The sequence below is a fragment of the Macaca mulatta genome, chromosome 7 (genome assembly GCF_049350105.2).
Source record: "Macaca mulatta isolate MMU2019108-1 chromosome 7, T2T-MMU8v2.0, whole genome shotgun sequence".
In the NCBI taxonomy this organism is placed as follows: domain Eukaryota; kingdom Metazoa; phylum Chordata; class Mammalia; order Primates; family Cercopithecidae; genus Macaca; species Macaca mulatta.
The window spans coordinates 93,606,128-93,617,476 of record NC_133412.1 but is presented as its reverse complement, the minus strand read 5'-3'; the positions used below and the strand labels follow the sequence as shown (position 1 = coordinate 93,617,476).

The 11,349-nt window shown below is 46.1% G+C and overlaps 1 protein-coding gene across 2 annotated transcripts; it reads right to left on the bottom strand.

Moving 5' to 3' along the window:
• Positions 1-337: 337 nt before the first annotated feature.
• EDDM3B (epididymal protein 3B) lies at positions 338-4,658 on the bottom strand. 2 transcript variants are annotated; one of them, XM_077938004.1, is made up of 3 exons: positions 4,453-4,658; positions 1,376-2,879; positions 338-1,061 (listed from the first exon to the last, which is right to left on the bottom strand). In XM_077938004.1, the coding sequence occupies exon 2, from the start codon at positions 2,859-2,861 to the stop codon at positions 2,418-2,420; it is 444 nt and encodes a 147-aa protein (XP_077794130.1). In that variant the 5' UTR covers positions 2,862-2,879; positions 4,453-4,658; the 3' UTR covers positions 338-1,061; positions 1,376-2,417.
• Between the last annotated feature and the right edge of the window lie 6,691 nt (positions 4,659-11,349).

The window sequence follows — 11,349 nt, the reverse complement described above, 5'->3', positions numbered from 1 at the left end:
TTGCAGGGCCATTTTTCAAAATAAGGCAAAAAAATATTTTGGGATAAAATATTTTGATTTCTTTATCTGTCATGTGATGTTATGGCAGAGTCAGGTTGGAAAGTAAGCCACATTAAATTACTTATTTTCACACTAGTGATATGCTTTAGTTCCACTCAGATTTGGGGGTATTGGCAGAACTGACTGGGTATAAACATGAATTATATAGAGTTAAATAAAACCCACTTAATAATATTTTATGGTTTTCAGGGTGTGATTCTCCAAGGCCCTTAGATAGGAATTTGAGCAAGAGAGAAAAAAAAGGTCAGAATTCAGTCCTCACAGATGATGGCCTGCTGTATTTTTTGTTTGCTTATTTGTTTTTATTTTTTGAGATGCTTTGGTTCTGTCACCCAGGCTGGAGTGCAGTGGCACCATCTCAACTTACTGTAGCCTCCACCTCCCGGGTTCACGTGATTCTCTTGCCTCAGCCTCCCGAGTAGCTAAGATTACAGATATGTGCCACCACACTTGGCTCATTTTTTGTATTTTTAGTAGAGACAGGGTTTCACCATGTTGGTCAAGCTGTTCTCAAACTCCTGACCTCAAATGGCAAACTCTTGACCTCAAACTCCTGACCACCCGCCTCAGCCTCTCAAAGTGCTGGGATTACAGGTGTGAGCCAACATATCCAGCATGTATTTTTATTGTGTAAATCCCCATCTCTAGAGTTAGGGAGAGCAAATGATTGATGAGCACTTGTTATGTTTGTTTATCAAAGTCAAAATGAAAGTACTAAGCCAAAGAATGAGTTGAGAAACGAAGCAATTTTCACTGAGCACCTACTATAAGCAAGAAACCATGCTACGTGTTTTACACCCAGTGAGCTCTGCCAGTGCCCCAAAATCTGAATGGAACTAAAACATGTCACCACTGTGAAAATAAGTAATTTAACAACTCAGTTGTTGGAACTCTAAATTATTTTTAACCTTAAAGAAATGTGATTTGGGGGCCTCAGCCACATGCCAGGCCACTGTAACCAAGGCAGCTGTAACCGTGGTTTCTCTGTTTATAGATTAAACCTTCTTTCTTTTTTTTTTTTTTTTTTTTGAGACGGAGTCTCGCTCTGTAGCCTAGGCTGGAGTGCAGTGGCCGGATCTCAGCTCACTGCAAGCTCCGCCTCCCGGGTTCACGCCATTCTCCGGCCTCAGCCTCCCGAGTAGCTGGGACTACAGGCGCTGCCACCTCGCCAGGCTATTTTTTTGTATTTCTTAGTAGAGACGGGGTTTCACCGTGTTAGCCAGGATGGTCTCGATCTCCTGACCTCGTGATCCGCCCATCTCGGCCTCCCAAAGTGCTGGGATTACAGGCTTGAGCCACCGCGCCTGGCCTAAACCTTCTTTCTTGCCTGCATTGTTTGGTGAAATGTTGTAATTTACCGAAGGGTACAGGAGAAGACTCCTTTCCTCTCCACTGTTGGTCTTCATTATAGAGTAACTTCCCTCTCCTCTTAGAAAGACTTCATCACTATCACATTAAGATGGAATGTTAAAAACACTCTTTTAAATTGAAAAGGAGGTGAAAACAAGCTATAAAGAAAAGAAAAGAAGACTTGAAGTCAGGGACAAACTGTAACGAATTAATTTGTTGTAACTCTTAAACCAGCTGTTATAGAAATTGTTGTAATTCTGTTGAATTCTTTTGTCTTTTTCCTACATAAGCAAGAACTTAATTTTCAGCTTTGGAGCACTGAACCCATTTCTGTGGAGTCTGTGTGTCACTGAATGGCCACTCCTAGCCTTTTGCTTGAATCAACTCTTTAAAACTGGATTCTGACACTTTTGATTATTTCAAATTGATGCTGCAATCAATGCCTACATCACAACTTGTATTGAACTAAGCACACAATCATTTACACCCTCATCATATACACAAACATATTACATACATTAGACATACACCCATAAAATATACCTTAAATCCCTTGCACAGCATCAATCACATGCATAGTCTAGATCACACACACCCATATCAATCACACAATACTTACTCCGTGCACACAACATATATGAATGTCACACACATTGGAATCATATGATTTATTTAGGGAAGGGAAGATTGTTCAGCTTGGGTATGTATCAAGAGAGGGAATATCAGGAAGTCTTGGGTTAGTCAAGAATAGATGCCATATGAGCTGAATGTTGACAAAAGTGCAAGAGTAAATTAGGTAAATGAAGACAGAAGTGTATTCCAGTCAGAGAAACAACACAGGCAAGGTTATGGTATCAAGAAATTATGCTATTCATAACTCTAAGTATTTGGAAAACATTGACAAATAAATGCAAGTGGGGAGTGGTAGGGGCTATTGATGGAGGCAGGGGCCGCTACTTAGAAAGCACTGAATACTCTACCAATACCTGAGGATGTGCATAGACTTTCTAGTTGCTGATAGGTTCTATCATCTTTAGGTCTTCTATCCTATCAACATACCCATCCATGTTACAATGGAATTCAATGTAGTTGAAGCTCCTGCTCTCTGTGTAGCTATTTTTGGAGTTCTCCTGGTGACACTTGAGTACTTTGAGAGGATTCTGGACCCATACATATGCATTTCGGAAGCGATCCATCCAGTTGTCACTAGTGCATATATGCTCGATTTTGTACCACGAGATATAGATAAACATGTGAGAGCTCTTGTCTTTCAGAGCTTCATTTTCTCTCATGAGGACATCACATTTGTACTCTTTGAATTCTCTACTTGGACTTAAGTAGTGCAGTTTCATGAATTCTCTCCAAGAAACTTCCTTGCTCTGTACAAGCAGTGTGGATAGGATGCAAAGCAGGGCCAAGGGTGTGCCCCAGATCTTTAGAGACGATGCCATCTCAGTCACCAGGGCCACCTGTGTGTCCACAGAGAAGAGAAAGAAAAGCGTTATCCAGACAATGCCCAGAGAGCTGAGCTCCACCTTAAAATTCCTTCCCCACCAGGCAGGTACTTGGGTGCAATTTTACTATTTGGTTCCCCAGTGAGAAGATGATAATTCTCATTAGAGAATAGAGTTTCTAAGAACTAAAAACATGCTTCAGCCTGTGTGAGCAAATCACAAAATTAGAAAAATAGATGAAGTTCATTTTGAGAATTCCAAGCATCTCCTGTCGTCCCTCTCTTACTCCCAACCTGAGGAGCCGATCACCCTCCAGCTGGCTCATTTTTGCCAGACCAACTCTCAGGAGATCATGTGTCCAAAAGAGATGATATTTTAAGGTTTATGTCCTTGAAGTGGAAAGGGTTGTCAGATTTTAGGGAAATGTAAAAGATGAGTAACTACTTGGGAGGTGGTTCCTAGGCAAGGCTTCGATTTCCTGAAATGATAGCCCAGCCTGCAATTACACTGACTCTGCAAAATGATGCTTCTCCAATTTTGACTTCCTTATAACACTTTCTCCAAAGCCTGAGTGGAACATACGTTCATTACTAACTACCCATATTCCTTCTCAGGGGTCATTCCCCTAATTATCACTATTACAAATGATCTTGGTTTGTTGGAGCTGCTCCTTGAAAATGTCATCATAAAAGAACTCCAGTTTTGAGGTTTTTGTTTTTGTTTGTTTATTTTTGAGACAGAGTCTCACTGTATCACCCAGGTTGGAGTGCAGTGGCACAGTCTTGGCTCATTGCAACCTCTGCCTCCAGGGTTCAACAGATTTTCTGTCTCAGCTTCCCACGTAGCTGAGATTACAAGGTGCCCACCACCACACCCAGCTAATTTTTGTATTTTTTTAGTAAAGACAGTTTCACCATGTTGGCCAGGCTAGTCTCGAAATCCTGGCCTCAAGTGATCTACCTGCCTCGGTTTTTCAACCAGAATTCCAGATTTGAAATATTCCTGTAATCAATCAAGTACCAAAACTAAAAGGGCCCCCACAGTGGCTTCTCTGGTGATAGCATGGAGTGTGGGGGTCTTTTTGAAAGAGTCTGCCCTTTAAACCAGTGCTCTGTCCTCATTTATCATGAGAAGTGTTCCTGCCCTCACTGAGTCTCTAACCTGATTCACAACTCTAAGCATTGATGTCCTCAGATGGATTTAATAATAGCTCCCTACAGAGCTGCGAGAGTCTAATGAGATGCATGTATTTGAGAGCACTTCTAATGACGTCAAATGTCCACATCTGACACAGAACAAAGGGTCGGTACTTCCTATCTGTGGAACCCTGTCCTGATGATAAAGACCTGAAGAGGATAGAAGAGCAGAATGCAAGTGGTTTTAATGCATTGTGTTTGAGAAGACTGGGGGTGAAGGGAGGGAGGGGCAGGGAAAAGCTTGTATCAGTGGGACTGAGGCTGACCAGAATTCAGGCCTTTGTTTTCCATGATTTGGATCCTTCTCCATTTTTTGCTATCTAAAAGTTCAATCAGCCTCCTTCCAGTGCTCCTGGCTGTTCCCTGAGCACCCTCAGCAGAGCCCTTCTTACCCTACTCAGACTCCAAGTTCAGGTCACTGGTTGTAGTGGGGATCAGCGCGTGGATCTGAAAAGCAGAATCTGGGTCCTCCTCCTTTTCTCAGAGCCCTGGAAATCTGCAGCAGTGGAGAAAGAAATAGCATGGGGAGCTGCAGCGCTCCAGCTGATTGGTAGTGGAGGGGGTGATGGAGAACAGCCTTATTATGTAAACCTGTACCTGTATCTTCTCATCTGGAACATCTGAATTCATTCAGACAGTGGCCTCAAGCAAAGACTGCAAACATCAAAGACTGACTCCGGGGCACAAAAGAAGTGCAAGACCCTAGAGTGAGGTGACCCCAGAAAGGGGTTATCTGGTGCTATCAGTAGACAACAAGAGACCTGGCTTCTGCTCTGAATTTTTGACAAAGTTCTGGGAAGTCCCTGGAGGGTTATGTTATGTTATGCAGAAACTTCTCTGAGGAAAGCCACTTATAACATTGTGAACTGTGGGACTTTCATTGAGAGGTGAAAGAGTATCTAGTGAAACTGATGGCCAGATAGTTATGATTAGGTAGCCAGTATCTGAAGTTTTACTAGGCAGTTTGTTATTGTTGATGAAAAGAATCAGCTGGGTGTGGTGGCTCACACCTGTAATCCCAGCACTTTGGGAGGCCAAAGCAGGAGGATCACTTGAGGTCAGGAGTTCAAGACCAGCCTGGCTGACGTGGTGATGTTATGCCCAGACCGTTTATTCCCCGAAGAAGATCACCAGAGTCCAGAGTCAAAGCTAAGCAGCAAGGATCTTTATTACAGGTTCGAACCTGGAACTCTCCCTCGCTCGTGAAACGAGACGGGCAAGAGAGCTCCCCCACTCAGCTCCGAACAATGTTATATAGTCTAAGAAAAGTGGGCATAGAGTTATTATACAAATCAGATATATGATTGGCTAGTGTTTGAACAAGGCGATTTGGCTAACTATGATTGGTTCCTGCCATTTCTGATATTTTGGTTCAAACTTTGAGGCGGGAGAGCAGGTTTATGGCAGCAAGAGTTTATCTTACTTAAACACGTCTTGTGACCTTGCCTCAGAACTTACAAAATCTCTGGTATGTGCAAAACAAAATCTCTGGTACGTGCAGAAAACCAGGTACTCACAGAACTTACGAAATCTCTGGTATGTGCAAAGATTAGAGAGCAGAACAAGGGTGTAGCGGGTGGGGGGCGGGTACACATCTATCTTTGTGTCCTTTCATTTCCCCCTTCTCATAAGTAACTGGATGTCCAATCTTGGATTTCCAGAGTCTTATAATATAGCCTCACTTTCTGGGTGCAGGAGAGGCTGGTGATGGCTACGGAGGACCATTAGTTGGATGGTATCAAACCTTTCTCTGACAAATTGTAAAATTTTATTTACCACACAGGGGCCTATAGTGAATAGAAGTAGTAAAGACATTAGGGGGCCTAAAAGGGGTGCCAGAAGGGAAAACATTGAAGAGCTCCACCAATTGTTAGCGGCTGTAGTGAATTGTTGCTTTTTCATTTCTAAGCTTAGTTCGTGTAGGCGTTGGACTCTTTCCTCAACTAACCCTGACTCATTTATATAGAAACAGCATTCTTCTTTGAGGAACATACAGGTACCTCCTTTCTCAGCCGTGAGTAAGTCTAAGGCTCTGTGGTTTTGAAGGGTGACCTGTGCTAGGGAGGTGAGCTGCCGCTGAAGGGAGGCTAGGGAATAGGCGGAGTCTTCCATAGCAACAGAGAATTGTTGTAACAGCTTGTCGTTTTCTTTCATGGAGTGTTGTAGGGCCCCTCCTGCTAACCCCGCTGCGACGACAGAGGTGGTTAAGGATATTCCGGCAATTAGTGGTAGAAAAACTGCTCGTCTATGTCACGCAGTTTTAGTTGGGGCGGTCCCTGCCCAGCCTATGAACTCTGCCGGGGTTAGCAGTGTCAGTCGGGGAACTAGGGTAACAGGGATACACAACTGTCCATCAGAGATGCTTTTGGGCAGAGTTTTTAACAGAGTCATATTACACCAGAAGAACACACCAGGGGGAGCATATATGGGACTATTAGGGTAAGTAGCCGATTGGTTACAGAGGCTGTTGCTAAATGCCGAATAACAATAGGGGTATTTCTCTTGGTATGGGTCACGGTACAGGGCCACATCGGGTATCGTGACTATCGATGAGTTAAAACCTGTATAGTTTGTGGGAGGGGAGGATAGAGGAACAGCCGTTAATGGTGGTCTTCCTAGGGTTGCACACATAAAGCAAGAGGACAGGTCGCCTAAACCAGTGAGGTTGGCGAATGCTAGCCCTTCCCGTAATAGAGTTAGCCAGGAGAAGGGCTGCAAGTCTTGTGATAGCTTGGTTTCTTGCCTGTGGATTTGTGTGTGGATTAAGGGTTGAATCTGGACTAGACTTCTCCACAGATATAAATGGCTACTGGGCGAGGTACTAGTTGATGAGTAATATACTCCCCCATGTTGTGGGGTTGTCCACCGAGAGTCCCATGGGTCTCTAATTATCCAAGTGTAAGTGACGGGAGACTCAGTTTTGTAAAAATACCACCCTTGTCGTTCTCTCCAGTATCAGACAGAGTGCGTCTTACAGTAGCTATATGGGCAACCTGCACTCTGGTGCCACCAATAATTTTTACAATTATATTCAGTTTGATCATATTCAAAACAGATCATGGGTATTGCTGGTTGGGCAATCTGGAACCTAGTGAAATTGAGGTAAACTATAGTATTACACCCTGAGGGGGGGCAGTCTGCGCTAGCTAGCAGTTTACCCGCTTGGGGGGGTTCCCCGGGGTGAGTTTTGTTCTCATAGAGCCAGAACCTCCAGACATAGGGATTAGACGGCGCAGCAGTGAGGAGAGTCAGATGCATAAGGCATAAAAGCATAGGTAAGCTAGACATGGTTACGGCTATGGGGATGACGGCGCAGGGTTAGCTTTAAGGGATTGTTCTTAGCTTTGTCTACAGTCCATGTAACCGGTGCTCCAGACGGCTCGAGAAGGTCGGATGTTGGGTCCACTGGTTTGATGTGTGTGTAGTGAATCCACGAAGCGATGCCTTCTACTTTGAGAGCGGTGGGAGTAGTCAGGAGTACTTGCAGTGGTCCTTTCCACCTGGGTTGAAGAGTTTCTTGCCGGTGGCGCTTGACTAGGACCCAGTCTCCCGGCTGGAACGGATGAGGCGTCGGCAGAGGTCCTGCCTCATACAGTTCTCGTAGTCTGGGCCAAATTTCCTGGTGAATTTTCTGTAAGGCTTGTAAGGAGAACAGGAGCTCAGAGACATTTTCAGTTTCAGGTTTGAGTAAGTCATCTTTTAGACTGGGGACCAGGGGTAGGGGTCTGCCATACATGATTTCATATGGTGTGAGGCCTAGTCTGTAAGGGGTATTTCGGGCCTGGAACAGAGCGTAGGGGAGAAGTACTACCCAATTAGCGCCAGTCTCCATGGTCAATTTAGTTAAGGTCTCCTTCAGAGTCCGATTCATCCTTTCTACCTGTCCTGAGCTTTGGGGCCTATAAGCACAATGTAATTTCCAATTTGCCCCCAGAATGGAAGCCAAATCCTGACTTACCTTAGCAACGAAGGCTGGTCCATTGTCTGACCCTATTTGGACGGGAAAGCCATACCTGGGGAAGATTTCTTCCAAAATTTTCTTTGCTACAACCTGAGCAGTTTCTCTCTTAGTTGGGAACGCTTCTGTCCATCCTGAAAAAGTATCTACAAAGACAAGTAAGTACTGATACCCATATTTTCCAGGCTTTATCTCAGTAAAGTCTATTTCCCAATAGATACCAGGCCTAGTTCCTCTACACCTAATTCCTGCGGTGGTCTGGGTTTGGGGGCAAGCGTTGTTTAGTTGGCAGGCTTTGCAATTTGTTGTGACATCGCTGGCCAGTTCAGCTATGCGCCTGACTCTAAACTTGGCGTGCCTGATTAAGTCCATCATTCGCCGGGCACCCAGGTGGGTTGTCCGGTGGATGTGTTCCAACACCTGCCGTCCTAATTTTTCTGGTAGGATGGTTTGGTCATTTATATCAGTCCACCACCCATTTTTAACCTGTTTTAGGGGAAGCGTGTTCATCCATTCGTGATCCTGTTCGGTATAGTCGGGAAAACATGGCAAATTTCGCGGGCCAGGATCGGGGAGCTGGAGCGCGAGGAGCTGACTGGGAGCTTTTGCTATGCTCCTTGCAGTTTGGTCGGCTAAGAAGTTGCCTCGAGCAATTGGCGTAGTTGGTTTCTGATGCCCAGGGCAATGTACGATAGCCAATTTCTTTGGTTTCCACAAAGCAGTTAATAGAGCTAGGATCTCTTGCTTGTTTTTTATTTCTTTGCCTTCGGCTGTTAATAGTCCCCTTTCTCTGTAGATGGCCCCATGTATGTGCGCAGTAGCGAAAGCATAGCGGCTATCCGTGTATACTGTTAGTTTTTTCTCTGCCCCTAGGGTGAGGGCCTGTGTAAGGGCTATCAGTTCGGCTCTTTGGGCCGATGTCCCTGGAGGCAAGGGTTCCGCCCAGATTACCTCAGTCTCTGACGTTACAGCCGCTCCTGCATACCGCTGGCCTTGGTGGACATAGCTGCTGCCATCAGTGAACCAGGTGAGTTCTGTGTCGGGGAGCGGACGATCTTGCAGGTCCTCCCGCACCCCATGCACCTGAGCCAGTATCTCAGTGCACTCATGGGACGGGGCATCCAAGTCTGGATTTGGCAGCAGTGAAGCAGGGTTTAAAGAGGTTGGGGGCAGAAAAGTTATTCTGAGGGGTTTAACAGCAGTCCTTGATAGTGGGTGAGCCGGGCGCTACTCATCCATCGGTCCGGCGGCTGCCGGAGGACGCCTTCAATGGCATGCGGGGTTATAACGCGCAACTCTTGTCCCATGATAAGTTTATCAGCGTCTCGGACCATTAGGGCGGTCGCTGCGATTATCCGGAGGCAGGGTGGCCAGCCAGCAGCCACTGAATCTAATTTTTTTGACAAATAGGCAACTGGCCTCTGCCAGGGGCCTAGGTACTGTGTTAACACGGCTTTTGCAACACCCTTACTTTCATCCACATATAAGTGGAAGGGCTTGGAGACATCAGGGAGCCCCAGCGCGGGGGCTGATAACAAGGCAGTTTTGATTTGCTGAAAGGCCAGCTCAGCCTCTTCCGTCCAATTGAAGGGCTGCCGTTCCTTTGTTGCCTGGTATAGGGGCTTGGCTAACTCAGCAAATCCGGGTATCCATAACCTACAGAACCCTGCCGACCCCAGGAATTCTCTCACTTGCCGTGTTGACTGGGGTCTAGGGATGCGTAGGACTGTTTCCTTTCGGGCTTTGGTTAGCCAGCGTTGCCCCCCTTTTAATAGGTACCCCAGATAAGTTACCTCCGACTTGCAGATCTGAGCCTTTGTTGCTGAGGCTCGGTAGCCTAGCTCCCCCAGAGTCTTCAGGAGGTCCTCAGTCCCTTGAACATAAGTTTCCGGGGACCTGGCCGCTATTAAGAGATCATCAACATATTGCAAAAGAGTTATTTCAGGGTGTTGCTGCCGGTACTCACCCAGATCTTCATGAAGGGCTTCATCGAACAGGGTTGGCGAGTTCTTGAACCCTTGTGGCAGTCTGGTCCATGTTAGCTGACCGTTGATGCCCCTCTCAGGATCCGTCCATTGAAATGCAAAGAGTTCTTGACTTTTGGGAGCCAGAGGAAGGCTGAAGAAAGCATCTTTTAGATCAAGAACGGTATACCACTGTTTTTTGGGATGTAAGGCACTCAGAAGGGTGTATGGATTGGGCACAGTGGGATGTATGTCCATGACCCTTTTATTAACTTCTCTTAAATCCTGTACTGGCCTGTAGTCTGTACTGTTGGGTTTACGAACAGGTAACAGTGGAGTATTCCAGGATGAGTGGCAAGCCCGTAGGACTCCCTGGTCTAGGAGTTGGCGGATATGGGGCGTAATTCCTTCTCTTGCCTCCAGGGGCATAGGATATTGCTGAACCCGAACCGGGTCCGTCCCTGGCTTAACTTCCACAAATATGGCAGGTCGATGTTTAGCTAGCCCTAAGCCCCCAGTTTCTGCCCACGCTTCAGGGAAACGCTGGAGCCAAGAGTCAATTCCCTGATCGGGGGGCTTTTGCTCTTGATGGAGTCGGTACTCATCTTCTAAGGTGACAGTCAGGATAGATATTGACCTGTTTTGGGAATCAGTTATCTTGGGCCCTTCTGGCTCAAAGTGGATTTGGGCCCCCATCTTTGTCAGCAAGTCCCTCCCTAGTAGAGGGCAGGGGCTCTCTGGGATGACTAGGAAGGAATGGGAGACTTTTCCCGTTCCTAAGTCTACAGTCCTCTGGGTTGTCCAGGGGTATTTTTTGATGCCTGTGGCCCCGTGCACCCAGGATGTTTTCTTAGACATTTTTCCAATTGGTTTGGTTAGGACTGAGCATTCCGCCCCAGTATCGACCAAGAAGCGAACTGGGGACCCCTCCACTTGCAAAGTTACCCTGGGTTCGGGGAGGGGGTCCGAACCCCGTCCTCCCTAGTCAGAGTCCTGGGTAAGGAGTACGGAGGTAGGGTTAGCTGGTCTCCGTTTCTTTGGGCAGTCTTTAATCCAGTGGCCACGTTCCTTGCAATAAGCACACTGATCTTTTTCTAATCCTTGCCTAGGGCCTTGCTTTTTCTGCTTTCCATTTGGGCCATTTCCTGCCTGGGAGAAAGCTGCTACTAAGACTTTGGTCATTTCTTTGGTTGCCTTGAACTGTTTTTCTTCTGGAGTATCCCTATTATTATAAACTCGCTGGGCCATCTGAAGGAGGTCCTGAATCTGCTTTCCCTCTAAACCTTCTAATTTCTGGAGTTTTCTTTTAATATCTGGTGTTGCCTGGTTTACAAAGGACATTACTACCGCTGCCTGATTTTCCGGTG

Excerpts from the sequence above, each read along its gene's own strand:
- EDDM3B (XM_077938004.1), bottom strand. The coding sequence starts at position 2,861 with ATGGCATCGTCTCTAAAGATCTGGGGCACACCCTTGGCCCTGCTTTGC.